Source organism: Mirounga angustirostris, unplaced genomic scaffold (assembly GCF_029215605.1).
Source record: "Mirounga angustirostris isolate CCGP_5_RB_7025 unplaced genomic scaffold, mMirAng1.0.hap1 SCAF_9, whole genome shotgun sequence".
In the NCBI taxonomy this organism is placed as follows: Eukaryota; Metazoa; Chordata; class Mammalia; order Carnivora; family Phocidae; genus Mirounga; species Mirounga angustirostris.
The window spans coordinates 49392288-49414538 of NW_026991717.1; the positions used below are offsets into that span (position 1 = coordinate 49392288).

The window sequence follows — 22251 nt, forward strand, 5'->3', positions numbered from 1 at the left end:
TAGTAACGTCTAAATCAGGTCCGGTCTTCTCACCGCTCCTACCCACCCTCCTCTCTTGTATTAAAGTCCCCATCGCTCTTTCCTGAAGAGTCGTCATTAAAACTCGAAGTTGGGGCATTCCACAAACAGGTGTCCAGACCACGGACACCGAGTCGGGGAACGTGGATCTCCACAAGCCGGCCGAGAACTCTCCAGCTCCCGCTTACAAAGTTTTCTCGGATCCTACGTCCCTCTTTCAGATCCCTGGCTGCGAGGCCAAGATGCCTGCTGTGGCCTCGGACGAAGTTCGCAGATGCCATTTCCTCGCAGGAGCGCGGCCGGGAAGGGCCGGCCGCAGAGCCGGGCGTCCTCAGGCCTGGCGGGCGGCGGGGGAGGCCGGGCGCGGGGCTGGGCGGGGCGGCCCCTCGGCGCGCGACTGCCCGCCCCGGCTACGAGGGCCGCGGGCCCGCGAGTCCCGGCGCGGAGCGAGAGGCGCGCGCGGGCCGTGGGGGCTGGGCCGAGGCGGAGCGCGAGGCGGCGGCGGCGGCGGCAGGCGCCGCGGGACCAGGCAGCGGCCCCCGCCCCCCGAAGTCCGTCCCCGCGCGGGGCTGGGGAGCTCAGGGCGGGGAAGCCGCGGGGCCGCGCCACGTCCCTCGCCCGCCCCAGAGCGCGTTTTGCAGGCGGCTCCAGGCCGGGGGCTTTTGTGTCTGCGACTCGGGAGCGGCGGGAGCGCAGACCTCCTCCTCAGAGGGCGCTGTGAGTGCGCCGCCTGGGCCCGGCCGCCCGCCTCCTGCCTCCCCTGTCAGCGGCTCCCGAGGCGGCGGCGGCGGCGAAGAAGAAGAAGAAGAAGAAGAAGGAGTGGGAGGCGGCGGCGGCGGCGGCGCACTCGTCCTCCGCACATGCCGGCCCCGGGCGGGGGGCCGCCCCCAGGCCGCGCTCCCGGCCGCCGCCGCTGAGCCCGGCCAGCCCCCGCTCGCCGCCCGGCCGCCCCGAGGCCTCGTCTTCCTCCCAAACTTTGCAAAGTCGGCCCGCGTCCCCGCCGCCCTCGGCCGCGCCTCGGCTCGGAGGCTCGCCTCGCAGCCGCAGCGGCCCCGCGCGGAGGAGGAGCCGCCGCCGCAGCATCAAAGAGACCGAATTCCCGCGGCCTGGGGGGGAGTCATGCTTTGCGGTCTGTAATGTCAGCAGAACAGGAGAAGGATCCCATTTCGCTGAAGAGAGTTCGAGGTAACCGGGAAGGGCACGGGATGGGGGGGATCGGGGCGAGTGGGGTGCGCGGGGCCGCGTGCCCGGCCGCTGGGAGGCCACGGGGCTCTGTCCGGGCCTAACTCCGCGCAGCCCGCGCGTCCCGCCGGCGCCCCGGGGCCGAGGCTGCGGTTCGAGGCGCCCGCTCGCCCCAGACACCCGCGCGGAGCCCTCGCCTCCTCGACTTTGTGTTAGGCGGCAGTTGAAGCCGCGCTCAGCATCCCTCGGTACCCCGCTCCTCTCCCCCCTTAGCTCATTCGCGAGACAGCACAATAGGCACCTCGAAGGGTGAGAAAGAAGCACCCCCCGGCAGAGACCACGAACGGTGCCCACCCCCCAAAAAGTAAGTTGGACTGCTCAAGAGTTGACGCTTTGAGGAAGGTGTACCGGGCCTTCGCGTCCCTCCCAGCCCCCCTCCCACCTCAAAGGCAACAAATACACAGCTTATTTTGCTCGGGTTTACGAGGAGACACTATATACATTCAAAAGGCATTTTCTTTATTGCCTCGTGGGTAAGAAGCAAATCACCTAAAATCAATTTTATACGTGATTGGTTTGCTTCTTCCTTGCACACTAGTTAGGAAATTTCCTGCTGCCTTACTATCTAAGAAAAATCGGAGGGAACGCTGTACCAGACAAAAGATAATGCATGTAAGTTCACAGATGCCAAATACGGCTGGAAATTTGGGGGATATCCTCCAGTTTTTATTTTCAGCTCTAAATAGGGTTAAGGCTGAAAGTCCCAAAGTTGAAATAACACTGTTTGTTCATTAAGCAAATATTTATTGAACATGTACTGTGTGCTATGCAGTGTTCTTGGCACTGGGGTACAACAGTGAACAAAGCAGAAAGAGTCTTCACCTGGCAGGAGTTCACACTCTAAACAGATAATGAACAAAAGGTATAGAATATCAAATAGTAAGTGCTCTGGAGATAAACAAAGCAGGTAAAGTGGTTAAGAAATACATCAGAGGTGGAGAGGTGTGGATTATGTGTAAGAGGGAGGACTCATGTGGAAGATGATGTTTGAGCCAGGACCAAAGGAAGTGATAGACCAGAGCCATATAGATATGTGTGGGAAGAGCAGTCTCAGCAAAAGGAACAGCAAGTGCAAAGGCCCTGGGTCTGGAATTTGCCTAGTGTATTCAAGCAACAGCAAAGAAGTTAAGGTAACCAGCAGAGAATGAGCAAAGGGAGAGTAGTATGAGCTGAAGAGAAAGATAGGGTGAGAAGAGGTGTGTGTGTGTGTGTTTGTGTCTGTGTGTATGTATGTGTATATGTATGTATTTAGGATTTTATTGATTTGAGAGAAAGAGTGCACATGCATGAGGGGAGGAGGGGCAGAAAGAGAGGGAGAAGCAGACTCCCTGCTGAGCAGGGGCTCAGTCCCAGGACCCCAAGATCATGACCTGAGCCCAAGGCAGCCGCTTAACTGACTGAGCCACCCAGGCGGCCCAAGAATTATATTTTTAACAGGGTTTTTTTGGCTGCTCTGTGGAGAGTAGACTATAGGGAACAAGGGCTGAGGCACGGAAGCTAGTTAGGAGGCTATTGCAATAATCCTTTCATCCAAACAGGATAAAGTGCTTTATAAATCAGTAAGTAGTAAGGTAAATTTCCAATTGACTTAAGTGATGTCGAGATCAAGAACCATGGTCATTCATCTATGTTTTTGTTCCACGTGACTAGAGATTAAACCTAGAGAACTGGATTATAACACAGTGACAATGTGGTACCCAAAAAACATCACTTGAGTATTTAGGTAGAGATTGATTTTCTTAGCCATTTAAGCAAAAACATAATTTAGAGCAGAATATTGTTTTTAAGGCTTAATATCAGCATAGGTTTTCTATTTCGGCTTTCTTTTCTATTTGTGGTTTTGAGTTGCCAAACCCTTTAAGGAATAGACTTTCCTGAGATACAGTTATTCCTTTGATATTCTTGCCGTATTATTTTGTCTATTATTATAAATTACTTTGGGGTTGAAGGAAAAAGAAAGAGGGCTCTCAAGTTTATACCTTTGAACTCAACTATCAGTCTTAATCAAATGTAATTTTGAATAAAATGGATGGGTATTTTATTGTAGGTCAAGAGCACAGATCTATCTTTATTTTGTTCCAGCTACTGCTTTTAAGTTTGGTGGCTTAGCTGTTTGTCGTTGGCTCAGGTGTCAGCTCAAGAATATTCTGCGAGTTAAGTACCAGAATAAAAGGCAAAGAAAGCACTTTTTAAAATAAAAAGTCAGTATGAGGAAGGGTTTTTACAATAAGTCACTTTGTTGTGGCTATAACAATTTTTTTCCATTTTATTTATTTATTTATTTTTTTAATTTAATTTTATTATATTGTGTTAATCACCATACATTACATCATTAGTTTTTGATGTAGTGTTCCATGATTCATTGTCTGCATGCTCCATGCAGTATGTGCCCTCTTTAATACCCATCACCAGGCTATAACAATTTTTAAAACATTTTTGGATTATTTTATAAAAGGTACCAGAGTATCTGCATGAGTTCTTCTGAAGCACAGTTCTGCTGAACTTGACTGCTCTGCAACTTTTTGTTGTAATTTATATCCTAAGACTGCATGCAGGATGTAGTCTTTGCAGAACATAAACTGTGAGCAGTGCTTAAACTGTTTCCCATCCACCCATGTATACAGACAGATTTAAATAGTTATGTATTTATTTCATATGTATTATAAAAAATATAAGTCATCAAACCTCTTGTTTAGGATAAGGCCAATATACACACACACAGTTTCAATTTAAAGAAATTATTAAGCAAATAGTATTATGGATGGAACTCAGACATGGCAAAATTATGACAACATGAATGACGAAGGACTTTATCAGTAGTATACTGTGTAGATCAAAAGTATCATATTCCCTGGGATATTTTTAAAAATGTAGGTTTCTGGGCCCACAGAATCAGGATTTCTGGGAGATTTCTCTACATCTTTAACAAGATCCCCCATGTTCCTTATACTTACTAAGGTTTGAGAACTGCTGATGGTAGACCTAGATTGAAAAGGTGAGTGGACAAGAGGAAGCTGATTTGTGGTCTTCTAAACTTGTCCTGATATTTTAATATTAGATTCAGAATTGCTATTTAGTGGCAAAGTATCTTACTCTTATTTTCTATCAGTTGTTACCATCCCCAGTCCCTCAGCCCTTGATTATAAGAAAGATCCATGAAGATAGGTACAATATCTTGGTTATCTTTCTATTTCTCCTCTCATTGCTTTGCCTGCAGTAAATGCCAAATGAATGAATGAGTGAATACATGAAGTAACTCATTCATATGTTTATGCTGATTTTTGATCGTCTGTTCTGTTAGAATGTTACCTGTCATCCTTATTTTAACCAACATTCTCATTATCCAGTATTCTTAGAACTCTTAGGTGTTGATCTGATCACAATATCCATTCATTTATTCAGCAAATATTTATTGAGCAGTCATAGCACCAGACAGTGGAAATATTGATTAAGAAGGCATAATTCTGTCTTCAAGAAATCTTTAGGGTGCAGACAAATAAGTAGTTACAAACAGCATGAGAAGTGCTGTGATCATCTACAGGAAATAATGGAACATATAACCTATCTTTAAGGGAATCAAGGAATGCCTCCTGGAGAAGTGTTCTAAGAAGCAGTGAGGGTTCCTTTGTGGAAATGATGTAGAAAGAGTAGCAATGAGGATGGGGGATGAGAAAAAGGTCTAGTAAGTCAGCCGTGGTTTTAAGAAGGCACTTCTGGGAGAAAACCACATTTTCAAGTAGTGAAATTTAAGTGATAAAGATGTGATGTAAAGAAGCTGGGTGGTAGAAAGACATAGCCAATAGCTTGGAAAGATAGAATTAAGAGAAAGTGTCTTTATATTTCCGTTGAAAAAAGACAAACATACTGGTAGACTTACAGAAGAACTGTAAGGGGGAGAAACTGAGAGGGGAGAAACTGAAAAGCAGCAGAAGAGAGGATAATTCATTAATAAAGCATTCATACATGTTTTTAAATAAGTGCCATGTGCTAGGCACTCGATGTGGGAAGCTAGAGATGAGACAGAAAAGGCTTCTTTCTCAAAAGTCAGGTCTCTGTAGGTGAGAGAAGGGAAATAGCATCAAGGTTTGAATGAAATGAAGAGGTAGTCTTGGAGGAAAAAAAAGAGAGTGAAGAAAGACAGAAATTGAGAGATGAAGAAGGAAGTTGAGGATTCATTCCAGATGAAGTGTTTTTAACCAGAGTTAGCTGGTTAAACACTGGAGAGATTGGGATGTGTTTCAGAATGGGATAATAGCATAGAGATACCATAAAAGTAGTAAAAGTAGACTTTACTAAAAAATGTAGGCCATGTAGAGTGAGTGTATGGAGGATTTGGATTAAGGTTGGAGAAGAAACGTAATTTACGTAGTCATAAAGTGGAGAGGAAGAGCCAGTGGAAGTCTAAAGGAAAGATTTTAGGGGGTTTTGTTGTTTTATTTTTTAATTGGTACATATAAGGGCTGGGCAGATTATCAGGAAAGTAGTTTGTTTTTCAACACATTACATGAATATCCCCCTGAGATGTTTCAGCGTGCACAATGGATATACATGGTTTGGAACTGAGGAAAGTGGGCTGAGCCAGAAGTAGAGACCTGGAAGTTATCAGTAAACAAGTCAGTACTAATTGATGCCTTGGGAGTAGATAGCTCACCTGTGAGAGTGAAAAGTGAGAAGAGAAAAGCATTGAGAAAAGCAACTTTAGGAACGCTAGTACTTAGAAGACAAAAGGGAAAAGAGGACCCTGAAGAGCAGAATGTGAAGGAGTAGCCTGAGAGGTAGAAGAGAAGAACCAACAGAGAATAGTGTCACAGAAATATAAAAGGAAGAGCGGATTTATGAGGGGAAGATAAATGAATTTTGTTTTTAGCCTGTTGACTGAAATGTATCTATCTGTGAGATGTCCAGTGTGCTCTTTCTCCCACATTCCCTATCTTGGGGAACATCATTTATCCAGTGACCCAAACCCATCTCCCATTCCCACCCAACACTTGCCCAGAGTCCTAGAATATTTGTCTCCTTACTATGTTTTGAACCCACCATCTCCTTGGCCTTTCTATAACCACTACTTTAGTTCAGACTTTATCTTTTTCATTATTATCATAGGCCTCTCACTGGTTTCCTGGCCTCCTGTTTTGTCCCTCTTAATCTATTTTCCACATTGCTGCTGCTGGTGATAAATAACTACTATCTATTGAGTACTTACCAAGCAGTTTGTTAATTGTTTTAAATGGATGTCTTGTTTAATCCTATCAAGAACCCTTTGAGTTAGTTGTTATTATTATCATTCTAGATTTACAGTTGACGAACTGATACTCAGAGAGGTCAAGTACTACGTGGTTAAATAACATTCAAGTTTACCCAGCTAGTAAGTGACAAAGCTAGAACTAAACTCTAGGGCTGAAAGTCTTAGTTACTGTGTTCCATGGCCAGGGTGCTACAAAACACAATTCAGTCATGTTACTCTTTTTTTTTCTGTAAAATTCTTTAGTGGTTCCCCATTATCTTTGGATAAAAATCCAACCTTCTTATATTGGTTCTTTTTGGTCCAGGCCTACCCCTTAGTTCTCCATCCTTCATATTCCATGAAACGCTCTCCTGTGTCCAGGTCTGAGATAATCACATTTCCTTTCTAGATGTTGTCATGGTTTCTCTTGCCTTTGAACCTTTCTTTGCACATTCTGTTCCTTCTGTTAGGCTTGCCCTCTTTTTTCCCCACCTTTGGTAGGATACTCATTCTCACGGCATCAACTTTGTTGAAACCTCCCAGGATGTGTTTCCTGATCCTCCCTCCCTCAGTCAGAATTAGATGGGACATCCTTATGTTCCCTCAACATCCTGTGCTCATGTCTATCATGATATTGATCACATTCAATTTAAGAGTTTCACAAAAAGAAAGACAAAATTTTTCTCTAGATTATGGGATCCTTATAGGGAGGAATTATTATTTTTATTTGTGTACTTAAATAAGCTCAACAGATGTTTCTGAAATCTAATTTGATGAGTGTTAACAAAGAGGTTTCAGTAACTTAGGTAATTTAGTCTTCCTAGTTTGCTTTCCCCAGAAGTGGGGAGGAGTTATCTCTTGGGAAGATTACACAATTCTCTCTTCTAACAGTCTTATTCCAGGCAATTTAAGGGGTCTAAGTCATCTTTACCTTCAAGGCATCCCTAATGTATGGTCAAGAGTGATTTCAGGTCTCCTTTCCTATTCCCAGTCTCTATAGACCTGTTAATAGCAATGTTGAGAAATAATACGGCATTTGTCTCTGGAGCCTCGCTGCTGGGATCGTATCCCATTTCTACTGTTTACTATCTGTGTGGTCTTTGGCAAGTTACTTAACCTCTCTGTACATCAATTTCCTCATGCAAAACGAGAATAATACTTGTATTTATCTCATAGAGTTCTTTAAAGGATTAAATGTGTTAATATATATAAAGCACTTAAAGCAGTGCCTGGTACATTCTAAGTTATCTGTTTACTTTTAAAATCAGAAATAGAATATACATTCTAAAATACACAGTCTAAAATACAAGTAATATGATCGACATTCACTTTTAGGTATTTGATCAATTAATAAGTAAAAGACAGCATATTTTTTCTTGTTTTGATTGGGAGTGGATACGAACTGAACGGAAATAAAGGTTCTCTCCCTTTATGGAAAAGACAATGAACCAAAAAAATTATAAAAGCAGAAGCCCCTCATATTTCACAATTTTGCTGAAACAGACAGGTACAAGTTGTTTATTACACGATTTTTATGAATATTTGCAGTTTTGTTCTCCTTTATTTCTGAAGTTTTTTGTTTAAAAATTTGGTTGACTTTTTTATAAAATAAGTTTATTATTAGAGGCATTATTATATAGAGTCAGCTTCACACATGAATGCCATCCACCCACCCCCCTATAAGCTTTACATTTGTTAGCAACTTTAAACCTCATGCACCTCAGTAATAAAAAGATCATTAGCCTGGGGGAGAACAGCTGGTATAAGAATCACAAATATTTGAAACCTTAAATCACAGATGTTGAGGGTTTTCAGAATTTAATATTTATTACATGCCCAGATTGATCTAGGTTCTGGGCATCACATGGCAGACACTTTCTGCCTTGCATTCTAAAAGAGTATAATGGCATTTTCATTTCAGTCATATAAGGCCATTTCTTATAATACTGTATTGACATATTAATTCATAATATTGCCATTCAGTGGTAGAGACCAGTGTTAACAGAAGTACATGTTTCAGGTGAAGGCAAAGCTGTTAGCTAAGATGTTCACATCCATAGTAAATGATAGAATAAACTGACATTATATCCCAGACTCCTGTGCTATTATGAAAAACTGATATTTGTCCACTGAATGTGTTGACAGTGCTTGATACTAGATCTTTTGATAGGGTGTTAAATACTATAGAAACTGAAATGAAGTGAAATTATGGTATAGTTTAGTCTAAAGGAAAGCAAAATGAAAACTAATATTTGAGTGTCCACTGTGTGCCAGGCAGTTTGTTTAAGCACTGCCCTAGTCAGTTCAGGCTGCTGTCACAGAATACCATAGACTGGGTGGCTTATAAACAATAGCAATTTATTTGGCACAATTCTGGAGGCTAGGAAGTCCAAGATGAAGGTGTCAGCAGATTTTGTATCTGGTGAGGGCCTGCTTCCTGGGCAGTCTTCTTATTGTGTTATAACATGCGGAAGGGCCAAAGGAGCCCTCCCAGGTCTGTTTTATAGGGACACTGATTCCTTTCATGAGGACACGGTCTGATCACCTCCCACAGCCCCTCCTCCAAAGTACCATCAACCTGGGGATTAGGATTTCAACAAGTAAATTTTGGGAGGGACACAGACTCTGTTTGTGTCATTGAATCAGCATAGTAATTAGAATGCATACTTATTTGAACTACTCTTGAAGCAAAGCTGTTTTTGAAGGAAACAAAATGTAAAATATTATTAAAAATTTTATTGAAGTAGAGTTGACACACAGTGTTAACGTTAGTTTCAGGTGTACAACATAGTAATTTGACAACTCTGTGTTACACTGTGCTCACCACAAGTGTAGCTACCATCTGTCACCGTATAGTGCTATTACAGTCCTCTCGTTGACTGTATTCCCTATGCTGGACCTTTTATCCCCCTGACTTATTCATTCCATAACTGGAACCTGAATCTCCCACTCCCCTTCGCCCACTTTTCCCTTCCTCTCTTCCCCTCCCCTCTGCCAGCCACCAGTTTGTTCTCTGTATTTATGGGTCTGTTTCTGCTTTTCTTGTTTGTTTTGTTTTTTAGATTCCACATAAAAGTGAAATCACATGGTATTTGCTTTTTTCTGTCTGGCTTATTTTACTTAGTATAATGCCCTCTAGGTCCACACATGCTGTCCTAAATGGCAGGATCTCATTCTTTTTTATGGCTGAGTGCTATTCCAGTGTAGGGTGTGTGTGTGTGGCCATGTGTGTGTGTGTGTGTAGGGTGTGTGTGTGTGTGTCCCCGTGTGTCCCGTGTGTGTGTATGGCTGTGTGTGTGTGTGTGTGTGTGTGGCCGTGTGTCCCATCTTCTTTATGCATTCACCCAGCAGTGGACACTTAGGTTGCTTCTGTATCTTGGCTATTGTAAATAATGCTGCAATAAGCGTAGGGGCGCATATGTTTTCTATGTGGTCTCTTATATTGTGCAGAAGCTGTTCAGTCAGCCCTCAGTTGTTCTTCAAAAGGAATTGCTCAATAAATAGGTGTAATTTGGTGTGTCCATGAAGGAGCTGAGTTCAAGGTCTTCCTACATCCCCATCTTGGATTGGAACCCCATTATAAAATATGTTAAAATAATACAGTCACATTATTTATGAGAACAGTCAATATCACAAACCAAACCATTATTGCAAATAAAGTGAAGTTAAAAAATGAAAATTTAAATGACATAAGAGGCATGCCACTATCTAGTGTACAGAACAATGCCCTCACTTCCTTTTTAAGGACTTGGAGGCTGAAGTAGATTCTTTAACAGAAGAAATAAAAAGGTGGAATATATATAATATATAATGTAATTAGAACAAAAAATACATAGAAGTCCTAGAGCAAATAATCCACAGTTTACAAAAACAAAAAGTACTTACAGATAGAAAAAATAATTTTATACTTACAAATAGATTTCATATTAAAAAGTCTTTAATTTGTAGATTCTTTAGATGAGAAAAAATTGCCTTGTTTAATAGATGAGACTCTCCAATAAGACTGTGAAGAGACACATACTTCAACTTCCAGCTCCAGATAAGGGTTAAAGGGTAAAGGAGAGATAAGAGAATTATTTTGTTTAATTGAGATTGAGTGGCATGATGTAGGGTGATAATATCTAGAGAGAGAAAATTTCTTTGCTTTCTTAAAATGAACGAGGCTTTGGGCGCCTGGGTGGCTCAGTTGGTTAAGCGACTGCCTTTGGCTCAGGTCATGATCCTGGAGTCCCTGGATCGAGTCCCGCATGGGGCTCCCTGCTCGGCGAGGAGCCTGCTTCTCCCTCTAACCCTCCCCCCTCTCATGTACTGTCTCTCTCATTCTCGCTCTCTCAAATAAATAAATAAATCTTTAAAAAAAAAAAGATGAGCGAGGCTTCTTGTTCCATTTTTGTCATCACCCTTTCCCACACCTGTTCCTCTTGTGCATTCAGAGGTCACTGGGCAGGTAGGAGTGCAGAGATGAGATAATCGGAGGGGGAGACAACCAGGAGAGACTATGGACTCTGAGAAACAAACTGAGGGTTCTAGAGGGGAGGGGGGTGGGGGGATGGGTCAGCCTGGTGATGTGTATTAAAGAGGGCACGTACTGAATGGAGCACTGGGTGTTATATGCAAACAATGAATCATGGAACACTACATCAAAAACTAATGATGTAATGTATGATGACTAACATAACATAATAAAAAAAGGTTTAGAAAATAAATAAATAAAACTTACAAGGAAAAAAAAAGAAAGAAATTCAAGTATTAACAGATTAAAAGTATCACAGTGGCCAGTGTTAACAATGAGCTTTGACAGTTTCCTTTTTCTTGGTTCTCTGCCCCACAGCTCTCAGCTCCTGACTGAGTAGTCATGGTTTACCTTGCAGAGCTAACGGCAGGTATATAGAGCAGCTGGAGAGAAGCTTTGGTACCAGAAGTTCTTAGGGTAACCTAAACGACTAGCTCTGTAACCACTGCTTTCCCGTTCCCTGGATTCTGACCTTTTACTTTATTTTTAAAGAGTGAGAATCATGGAAATTCTTGGTAGCTTGTATTCTAATTAGCCCTGATGTCTGTGATTCTGATCTAACATTATGATTACCTCACAGAGAAGAACCACCAGTGTTACAGGTAGCAGCAGGAAGGACCCAGGTAAGGCCAAGAGTCAGAACCATTGAAGATGTTATGTAATTAACTCTTTAGATGAACAACAAATGGAGCAATAGACACCAGTGGAACTTGAAGATTTGCTTTATGGAGGGAAATGTTAGACTCTTAAATAAAAAATTAATACCATGAAAGTCAGTTTCTAAAAAGAATTTAAGGTGGTTTTACTCACAGATTACTTGAAAATAATGTTTATTTAAATAGCTGCAAATGTCAGAGCCTTGCCTTATAGTGAATACAAGCAATTGTTATTAAATTTTTGGAAAGTGAACAGAGATGTACATACCATTAATTAAGAGTACTTTTTGTCCATCTTTAAATTACAGCATTTTAATTGTAAAATTATAATTATTCAGTATTCTTAATGCTATGAGTGGGAATTTATATCTTCTAGATTGGAGACTAGAGATTAATTTATTACTAATTGTTTTTATTTTTAGGAATTACATTTTTCTTTTTATATTTTTGTTATAGTGAAATATCCATGACAGATGTTAGGAAATACAGGACTTTGTTGTTTGGTACCTTTGTTTATTTATATAACCACTTTATTATTTGACCTCTAAAATTATTGCTAATTCTTTTTCCCTACCACACTCATCAAAATTTCTAGGTATTCATATTTGAGAACAACACATTTCTCTGCTCAGCATGTCAGTATATACTGTTAAGGAAAAGTGAATACGATTTGTTAATATGGAATCATCAGTTCATTTTATATGGGCTACTGGGTAGTTATAAATTAGTAATAGATTCAATCATTCCTGAACCATCAGATTTTGAATCAATGGCTGTGAGGGGTGGACTGGATCTCACTATTAGTTCTTTACTTACCATCTACTGAAATGGGATTACTACCACATCAAAGAATTTAAAAATAGGAGTTCCTTTAGTTTGAACCAGAAGTTTTCATTTTTGTCTTTTGTGGTCCACTGAAGAAGACAGTATGTGTATAAGATTTTAGGGAGGCAAACGAGTATCTTAGAAGTATATAAATCTAGTTTTACCCAAACAATCAAAAGAAAAATAGATAAATTGGAGTTCATCAAAATTAAAAACGTGTCAAAGGACACTATCAAAGTGAAAAGACATCCCACAGACTAGAAGAAAATATTTGAAAATCTTATTACTGGTAACAGTCTAGTATCCAGAATATATATAGAATTCTGACAACTTGGGCGCCTGGGTGGCTCAGATGGTTAAGCGTCTGCCTTCGGCTCAGGTCATGATCCCAGGGTCCTGGGATCGAGTCCCACATCGGGGTCCCCGCTCAGCGGGGAGCCTGCTTCTCCCTCTGACCCTCTCCCCTCTCATGCTGTTTCTCTCTCGCTCGCTCTCTAAAAAATAAATAAAATCTTTAAAGAAAAAAAAAATTCTTACAACTTAACAAAAAAGATAAACAACTTAACAAAAAAATAGACAAATGACTGGAATAGGCATTTCATCAAAGAAAAAATATATAGAGATCAATAAGTATATGAAAAGGTGTTCAATATCATTAGTAATTTTGAATATGCTGATTAAAACCACAATGAGATACCAGTTTATACTTTCTAGAATTCTAGGCTACATTGAAAATACAAACAGAGGAGAGTCAGTCAGTTGAGCGTCTGACTCTTGGTTTCCACTCAGGTCATGATCTCAGAGTTGTGAGATTCTGCCCTGTGTCAGGCTCCACACTTAATGGGGAGTCTACTTTGGATTCTCTCCCTCTCTCTCTGCCCATACCCCTGCTCTCTCTCTCTCTAAAAAAAATCTTTAAAAAAATTAAATTAAATTAAAAAGAAACAAAATAAGTGTTGGGGAGGATGTGAAGAAACTGGAACCCTCAGATTAGCAAGTGGGAATGTAGAATAGTGCAGCCACTATGTAGAGCAGTTGGGCAGTTCCTCAAAACGTTAAACTTAAGAGATACCATATCACCCAGTGATTCTATTACCAGGTATATACCCAAGAGAATTGAAAACATATGTTTATATAAAAACTGGTACATAAATATTCATAGCAGCATTATTCTTAGTAGCCAAAAAGTAGAAAAACTCAAGTTGTTCACCAACTGATCAATGGATAATATAATGTGGTATATCTCTACAATGGAATATTATTCGGCTATAAAAAGGAAATAATACATAATATAACATGAATAAACCTTGAAAACATTACTCTAGTGTAAGTGAAACAAGACACAAAAAGCCGCTACATATTGTATGATTCCATTTATATAACATATCCAGAATACATAAATATGTATAAGTAGATTCATGACTGCTAGGGCCTGGGGGACTGGGAAATGACTGCTAATGAGTATATGATGGGGTGATGATAATGTTCTGGCATTAAATAGTGGTAATGGTTGTACAACCTTATGAATATCCTCAAAAACTTAAAAGCAAAAAGAAACAAAACCCTGGTTTTAGATTTCCGTGCTGCTTTTTATCAGTGGTATGACTCCTTTGCATTCTGTTTCTTTTTCTTCCTTTAAAAAGTGGGGATGACTTACCTACCTCTTAGGTTGTTAATGAAGATTGAGTTAAAGAACGTAGATACAGTCAGATATAGACTTCTAAGTTAAGATGGTAGAACAAAACTACAGAATCTCTTTTTAAATTCCAAGTGAAATGAACCAAAGCCATTTTTGAAAAAGCAAAAATGTGCAGCAGCAGCGGCAAACAAAGGAAGTGGCACAGCCCAATAACGTAATTCTGAAACAGTGCAAAATGCACTGTCTTAGGTTCTAAGACAACCTCTGCCCTTGAAAGCGATTAGTGATTTATAGAATTTTGAGAATTCTTATTAATAACCCCAAGTCTGGAGAGAAGGAAATTAAATGACTATTCTTTATATTCTCATTCTTTTGAGTAAGAAAAAAATGAATGAAACACAAAGTTAAAAAAAAAAAAAAGAGGACTGTCTGTGACAGAAAAGTCTCCAGGGATACAAACTAAATCAGGGAACACAGGAAACCTCCCATATGAGTGGGTTACCACACCCCCTGACTAGGTAGACGTGCCTTTAACAAAATGTCAGAATTAAAAACCTGGATGTTCCATGGAAACATAAGAGGTTAATCTTACTAATATAGGCAAGTGTTCAAAAGAGATAATAGCATATCCAGTCACATGAAAATGATAGCATTTGTATAAAAGTGAGTAAGTTGGCTTTACTTCACGAATGTCAGTTTTGAGTTGAATATTAAAATAATTTAAAGGGGAAAAAATCACATGATTATCTCAGTAGATAAAGCATATTACCTAAACCAAGTAATCTTAGATGTGAAAAAAAGAGAGTCAGAAAGTCACCCATGTTAAATCAGAGCAAATAAAAGATCTAGACAGAATTGCAAGATGATAAAAGCATAACTATGCAAACATAGTATTGCAAACTAATGAATTAACAAAAAAAAAGAAGGAAAAGAAATAGCATGCAGAAGATGAAGACCCATAACCTAAAAGACAGAAGGAAAGATTTCACATGTACGTCAAGTGGTAGACCTTAATGAAAAAACAAAACAAAAATAAAAGCAAGAGTTCAAAGACAGGATGATTAATACAACAAAAGCTTACTCATAGATATGGTGCTAAAAATTTCTCTAGCATAATGATAACTAATGCCCCCAAAATAGAGCACTCAACAAAGAGCAGAAAAAGTATTCAAAGATGTGATAAAAGAAAATTTAGCTGAAATAAAGAATTGAATCAGAGATAGAAAAAGTAGATGGATGGAAACGGGATGGAAAAAGTAGAATAAGATATGATACCATATTATCTTAAACATTCAAAGTTCCATGAATGCTATCTAAAATTAAGAAAATTAAGAAAAGACATACATTTTTCAAACTTAATGTTTTCCTTGATGTCTTTTCTTAGAGGATTCTTTCCAAAAACTTCTCTTATGGTAAAGAAATATTTAACATATTCTATAGTTTAATTCATTTCTTTTTTCCTTTATTGCATTATAATAAAGTTAAAATTTAATGTTTTTATTTAAAAATAGTATCCCATCTTTGTAAAGGTATTACTATTGCTCTGTATTCACGGAAGTAGGTAGGTAGGTAATAAGCTAGATGTGTGGAATGACGTTAACTTAGTAGTAATGACAGTTTCTGGCTGGTGGCACTTGAGATATGTATCAGTCAGGGTCTAGTCGGAGATAGAAACCATACCAGTTATTTTTAATAGAATTTAATATAAGGTATTGTTCACAGACGTTAAACTGGTGACAAAATAGGATACTAAAGTTTTCACAGAGGTATCGACTGTGGGAAGCAGCTACCATTCCTGATGCCACAGGAGAGAAGTTGGAATTATTAGAATATATAAATTCACAGGAGGGGCCCTGTGGAGTTTAAACTCAGATCTCTGAGAAGGAGGTGCTGCTTATTCTAGTATTAATGCCTCTGGACTCTGAGGGTGGGCCCCATGGGCCTGGGATTCAAATACCTGGTGCTAATGTGTCTGAGGAGGGCACAAAAAGGCTGTTTGGGATAATAAGTGAGGTAAAAAACAATGTAATTTTGTTCTAGTTGTCTAGCCAGAACAGGGACTACCTTTCCAATTATTAGAAGTATTCCTCCGTGTCTCTCAATATAGAACTTTTGAAGGTTTTTATTCATACTGATCTTGTGCATTTTTTAAATTTATTGCTATTTTAGTTTAGTTTTCTTCCTATAAATGAAAACTTTTCTTCTACTCTATCTTTTGACTGGTTTTAGTTTGTGTATAAAAAAGCTGCTTATGTTTAAATATTAATTTAACATCCAGAATCCTTACTGAATTTTGTTACCGTTTGTCAGTTTTTCACCTTCATAGTATATAGGCTTCTCTAAATAGCTCTTAGAGATATCTGCTTTGCATTTTGTTAGGTGGGGGGGTCTTTGTCCAACACACTGATTTCTCTTTATTGTCAAGTACCATTTCTTTTCCTGAACTATTACTGTAAAAGACTGATCTCCCTGCTTCTACCCCTGTCCCACCATCAATTAATTCTCAACACACCTGCTAATATAATACTTCTAAAACTTAAATCATGCCACTTTCCTGCTCAGAACCCTTAAATGATCATCCGCTGTTCTTCAGATAAAATTCACATTCCTTAGCATAAACTACAAGGCGTTGTGTCTTAGTCTGCTTGGGCTGCAAGAACAAAGTATCACAGACGGGGTGGCTTCAACAACAAATTTATTTTCCCACAGTTCGGAGGCTGGGAAGTCCAAGATCAAGGTGCTAGCCAATTCACTTCCTGGTGAGTGCTCTCTTTCTGGTTTGCAGATGCCCACCTTCTCGCCCGTGTCCTCACATGGCCTTTCCTGTGTTTGTACTCGGAGGGGAGCGGTGGAGAACAGACTCTTCTTTCTCCTTAGGCCACTAATCACATCTTAAGGGCCTGACCCTCATGCCCTGCTGTAATCTTTATTACCTCCCAAGGGCACTACATTCAAATACCATCATACTGTGGGGTAGGGCTTCAAAATAAGAATTTTGAGGGGCGCCTGGGTGGCTCAGTCGGTTAAGCATCTGCCTTCGGCTCAGGTCATGATCCCAGGGTCCTGGGATCGAGCCCCGCGTCGGGCTCCCTGCTCAGCAGAGAGCCTGCTTCTCCCTTTCCCTCTGCCTGACACTCTGCCTACTTGTGCTCTCTATCTCTCTGTCAAGTAAATAAATAAATAAATCTTAAAAAAAAAAAAAAAAAGAATTTTGAGGGGACACATTCTGTCCATACTGCTCTAAATGATCTGGTCCCTACCTATCTCTTTAACCTCTTCTAGTGGCACTCTCCAGAGTCCCTTAACACACTGGCCTCTTTTAAATTTCTCAAACACATTGAGCTTCTTTCTACTTAAGAATCTTTACACATGCTGTTCTCTGCCTAGAGGCTCTTCCTTATGCTGTTTACATGAGAGATTTGTTATCCTCCTGTAAGTCTCAGTTTATTTTATTTTATTTTTATTTTATTTTTTTATCCTGTAGGTCTCAGTTTAAATACCCCTTTTCTCAGAATCCACATGTGTGAGTAGGTCTCCTCTAATTGTCAACTCACTGAACTTACTTATTAATCTATTACAAATGTGTATCTATATATGCATACATAATTTTATTCTGTCTACTCTTGTAATAATCAGAATCCTCCATAATAAAAAGTGTTTTTGTAATGGAAAAAAATTCTACTGATAAACTTTCAAGCTTTTGCTTTTGTTTGATCGTATACTGTTGAGAAAATAATACATACATTGTTGTACTTTGACCATACCTTTAAGAATTTAAAGGCTACATACCTTTAATGCCATAATTCCAGTTCTAAGAATGATTTGTACATGTATTTAAGACACTTGTACATAGATATTCATTGCAGACAGCAAAATTTTGGAAACAACCTAAATATCCATCAATAGGGAGGGAGCTAGTTTAATGAATTATGGTATAATCATACCATAAAATACTACTCAGTTATTAGGTGATAGAGCAGTTCTGTATGTAATTATGTGGAATGATTTTCAAGAAGAAAGCAAGGTGTAGAGAACATTGTGTATAGTATGCATGCCATGGTTTGTGTACTCCCCGCAAAAGATACCATGCTGGAATTTATCTAGATTATCTTCTGAAAGATAGAGCAAAAACTAGTGGTTGCCTCCAGGATAAGAAATCAGATGACTAAAGCTTCAAGTGTAGGATGGAGACTTTCTCACTGAAAGAATAATAAAAAATACTATGGAAGTAGAGATGAATGTTTCTGGCTGAAATTATGGGGAAGACTTTTTGAAGAACAAAGATTTTTTTTAAAAAAGCTTAGTATTGCTTTTATCTAACAAAAATAGAGCACATATTAACAGGTAATTATGATAGATATTGCTGTGAAAGATGTAAAATGATTTCAGTTACAAGTGGAAATGTTACCTGGAATTTTTTTTTTTTTTTTTTTTAGGTGGTGATAGTGGACTGGATGGGTTAGGAGGACCAGGTGTACAACTAGGAAGCCCAGACAAGAAAAAACGCAAGACAAATACACAGGTAAATTGACATTTTCTTTAATAACAGTTTTTGTTCACTGATAAGATCAAGCTGATGAGGTAAATTTAAATTTGGTCATGAGTTTATTTCCTATCCTCATTCATAACCTAATCGTGAATTCTGCAGTGATTTTTTTTTTTTTTTTTTTTTTACTCTGCAACCAGTGGCTATTGTTGGCCTATAGGCCTAAAGTGGGTATTGCAAGAAGGAAGTGTAGGCAGACAAATTAAAATGCTTATCCTTAAATCTAACTTAAAAAGCATAGATACCTGTACTTCCGCTAAAAGATTGTAAAATCTGGGGACACAGGTTTAACCTGAAGCAGTGTTCAGCTGCTATAATCAGTAGTACATATGTATCATTAAGCGGTCATGGTGGAAGTATCTTTTATGTATAACCTGTGCTTGGATAATCGTTATAAAAACAGGCCTCTGTGCTTTTATCCCCTGTGAATTTGAAGCACTCGTTTTCTTTTAAAGACTGAGGGGAAGTATGATGTGTATACAGATTACTTTTTTCCATTTTGGCCACCATCTGTTAAACTTGCAGTGTGACTAAAGCTGGAAGTTTATTTTTCCATTCTGAGGCCAAGAGCATAGTACTTGGGGAATACTTTAATAGCTACTCCCTGAAGTTAAGCTAGTAAAAAAACTTAGATCCTGTTTATTGTTACTTAATTTTATGGTTTAAGTGAAGGCTTCTAGAATTATAGTTAAGCATATTAAACGAAAGTTATATAATGAAGCTTCTTTTGAAGCTTAAATACCTTTGGAATTTGAAGTAACAATGAGTTTGAGCTCAGAAAAGCATACCTTCTTTCCTTTCCTAAAGGAAGAAATCTACACATTTTAATCATTAAATAGAATTAAATATGAAAACTATTTGGAATTGAAAGGTCAAATGAAGAATTAGATTTTCTTAACACATAGCAAGAGAAATTTGATTAAAGCTAGGTTGTTACGTGTTAAGATAACAGTTTTAATGACTTCTTTGATCGAAACATGTACTTTATTCTACATTCTCATTTCAGGGGCCTTCTTTTCCTCCATTGTCTGAGTATGCTCCACCACCAAATCCAAACTCTGACCATCTAGTGGCTGCTAATCCATTTGATGACAACTATAATACTATTTCCTATAAACCACTGCCTTCATCAAATCCATATCTTGGCCCTGGTTATCCTGGCTTTGGAGGCTATAGCACGTTCAGAATGCCACCTCACGTTCCTCCAAGAATGTCTTCCCCATACTGTGGTCCTTACTCACTCAGGAATCAGCCACACGCATTTCCGCAGAATCCTTTGGGCATGGGTTTTAATCGACCTCATGCTTTTAACTTTGGGCCACATGATAATTCAAGCTTTGGAAATCCATCTTACAATAATGCACTAAGTCAGAATGTTAACATGCCTAATCAACATTTTCGACAAAATCCTGCTGAAAACTTCAATCAGATTCCTCCACAGAATGCTAACCAAGTGTCTAACCCTGACTTGGCGTCTAACTTTGTCCCTGGAAATAACTCAAATTTTACTTCTCCGTTAGAATCTAATCATTCTTTTATTCCTCCCCCAAACACTTTCAGTCAAGCAAAAGCACCACCCCAAAAACAAGACTTTAGTCAAGGAGCAACCAAAAACACTAATCAAAATTCCTCTGCTCATCCACCTCACTTAAATATGGATGACACAGTGAATCAGAGTAATATTGAGTTAAAAAATGTTAATCGAAACAATGCAGTAAATCAAGAGACTAGCCGTTCGAGTACCGCAGAAGCTACAAATAACAGCCATGCAAATGGGACACAGAATAAGCCACGACAACCTAGAGCTGCCCCAGATACATGCACCACTGAAAAAAGCAATAAATCCTCTCTCCACCCAAGCCGTCATGGCCATTCTTCTTCTGACCCAGTGTATCCTTGTGGAATTTGTACAAACGAAGTGAATGATGATCAGGATGCCATCTTGTGTGAAGCCTCTTGTCAGAAGTGGTTTCATCGGATCTGCACTGGAATGACTGAAACCGCTTATGGTCTCCTGACTGCAGAGGCATCAGCAGTATGGGGCTGTGATACCTGTATGGCTGACAAGGATGTCCAGTTGATGCGTACTCGGGAAACTTTTGGTCCACCTGCAGTTGGCAGTGATGCTTAATCACCGGCATTAACTAAAGGGTTTTTTGGTGTTTTTTTTTTCCTGTGTCTTACAGAGTTTCAGTGACACAGGATTTTAATGTTTTACATTATTTTTTTAAATGCACACACAAAAAGATTATTTACCTTTTAGTTTTTATTAATATTCTACTTCATTACCAGTGCAAATTTTGTGTTGTCTTTGTTTGCTATCTTAAATGAGAATAATGTATATGGGGGTGCTTTAGAAAGTACTATACAAATAAATGTTAGTTGTTGTTGTTAATCATAAAAAAGCCTCTTGAAGCTTCAAAATAATATATAGCAAATATAGGCAAATTTTGACTTTTAAAAGTTAGAATCATTGAAAAATGTACATTGCAGAGCTGAACTTTGGCAATATCACATTAAATGGTTCAAAAAATTTTTCAAGGATCTATTTGACATGTTTTCAGAAAAAACTGTGTAGTTATAACATGGAAGAAAGCATACATTTTAATGAATGTTTTAAAAAATAATAGATATGTTACCAGATTTCTTCCCACTAGGGTCCTTGAAATTAGTGACGTTCCTATTTTCAAGTCAGTCTTTTCAAGATATGTTTGTACAGATATGAGACAGATGTTAGTATATAGTAGATGCTCAGTAAGTATTTGTTGATTAACTTGTGGATTGTACCACATGAAATTGCTAATATTATTAGATCAGTTGAAAAATGACTGCAGTTGGTAGAGTTGAAGTGAAGTATGTTTCTAGTTGTGCTGTTTAGAATTATAATAGTATTAAGCTCTTCATTCCGTTTCCTTTGATTATTGAGTTGTTTTGTTACTGTTTTCCAGAGAAATAACATAGCATCCTCGGAAGAATTGCAAATACTCCTTTTAATATGATTTCAAGCCAGGACATAACTGCAAATGACATAGGTGAAACATCAAGTTGGCCTTAGAAGGCTCAGCTGGTGAAAGAACTGCTCAGTGGTGGTTTGGAAAGTCTTTTTCTGGGGATCTGGATTCAAAGACAAGCCTCAGGGGAGATCAGAATCCATTTTGAGCAAAGACCAATTAAGAGCCAGGGTGAAAGCTAACTTACAAACGACAATTTCAAGGCCTTGAAGTAGACAGAGTTTCTGTTGTGACTGGGGAAAGTGTAAAGACGGACCCAAGAACATCCTCCTGGGAGATGATCAAGAACAGAGACAGTCAGAGGTGTACTGTTAAGATTCAAAACTTCAGTGGAAACCTGTTTTTAGAGCGGATCATGACCTGTGACCAAAAAACCCCCCAAAAAACAAAACAAAACCCACAAAAAACAACCCTCCCCCACAAGATCCTGTATAACAACTGATAGTAGTTCATACGATGGTTGGATGTTGGTGAAGCTCCCACACTTGCACCATCATTATCATTGTGACCAAAAAAGTTCTGAAGTCCATGTGGTGATCTGTGAAAGAAGAATTAATCACTACTGTTTAAACCCTAG

At 39.2% G+C, this 22251-nt stretch overlaps 1 protein-coding gene across 2 annotated transcripts; it reads left to right on the forward strand.

The window, feature by feature from the left end:
* The first annotated feature begins 476 nt into the window (after positions 1-476).
* Positions 477-22087, forward strand: PYGO1 (pygopus family PHD finger 1). 2 transcript variants are annotated; one of them, XM_064570449.1, is made up of 5 exons: positions 477-1203; positions 1474-1564; positions 16827-16876; positions 18554-18639; positions 19670-22087. In XM_064570449.1, exons 1-5 carry the CDS (start codon positions 1155-1157, stop codon positions 20792-20794), a joined length of 1401 nt encoding a protein of 466 aa, XP_064426519.1. In that variant the 5' UTR covers positions 477-1154; the 3' UTR covers positions 20795-22087. The 2 variants fall into 2 exon arrangements, with proteins under 2 accessions (XP_064426519.1, XP_045755988.1); XM_045900032.3 differs by lacking the exons at positions 1474-1564; positions 16827-16876.
* The last annotated feature ends 164 nt before the right edge of the window (positions 22088-22251 follow it).

Coding starts and splice junctions, on each gene's coding strand:
- PYGO1 (XM_064570449.1), top strand. CDS start 1,155: ATGTCAGCAGAACAGGAGAAGGATCCCATTTCGCTGAAGAGAGTTCGA. Junction 1,204..1,473: donor TTCGCTGAAGAGAGTTCGAG/GTAACCGGGAAG, acceptor CTCCCCCCTTAG/CTCATTCGCGAGACAGCACA. Junction 18,640..19,669: donor AACGCAAGACAAATACACAG/GTAAATTGACAT, acceptor TTCTCATTTCAG/GGGCCTTCTTTTCCTCCATT.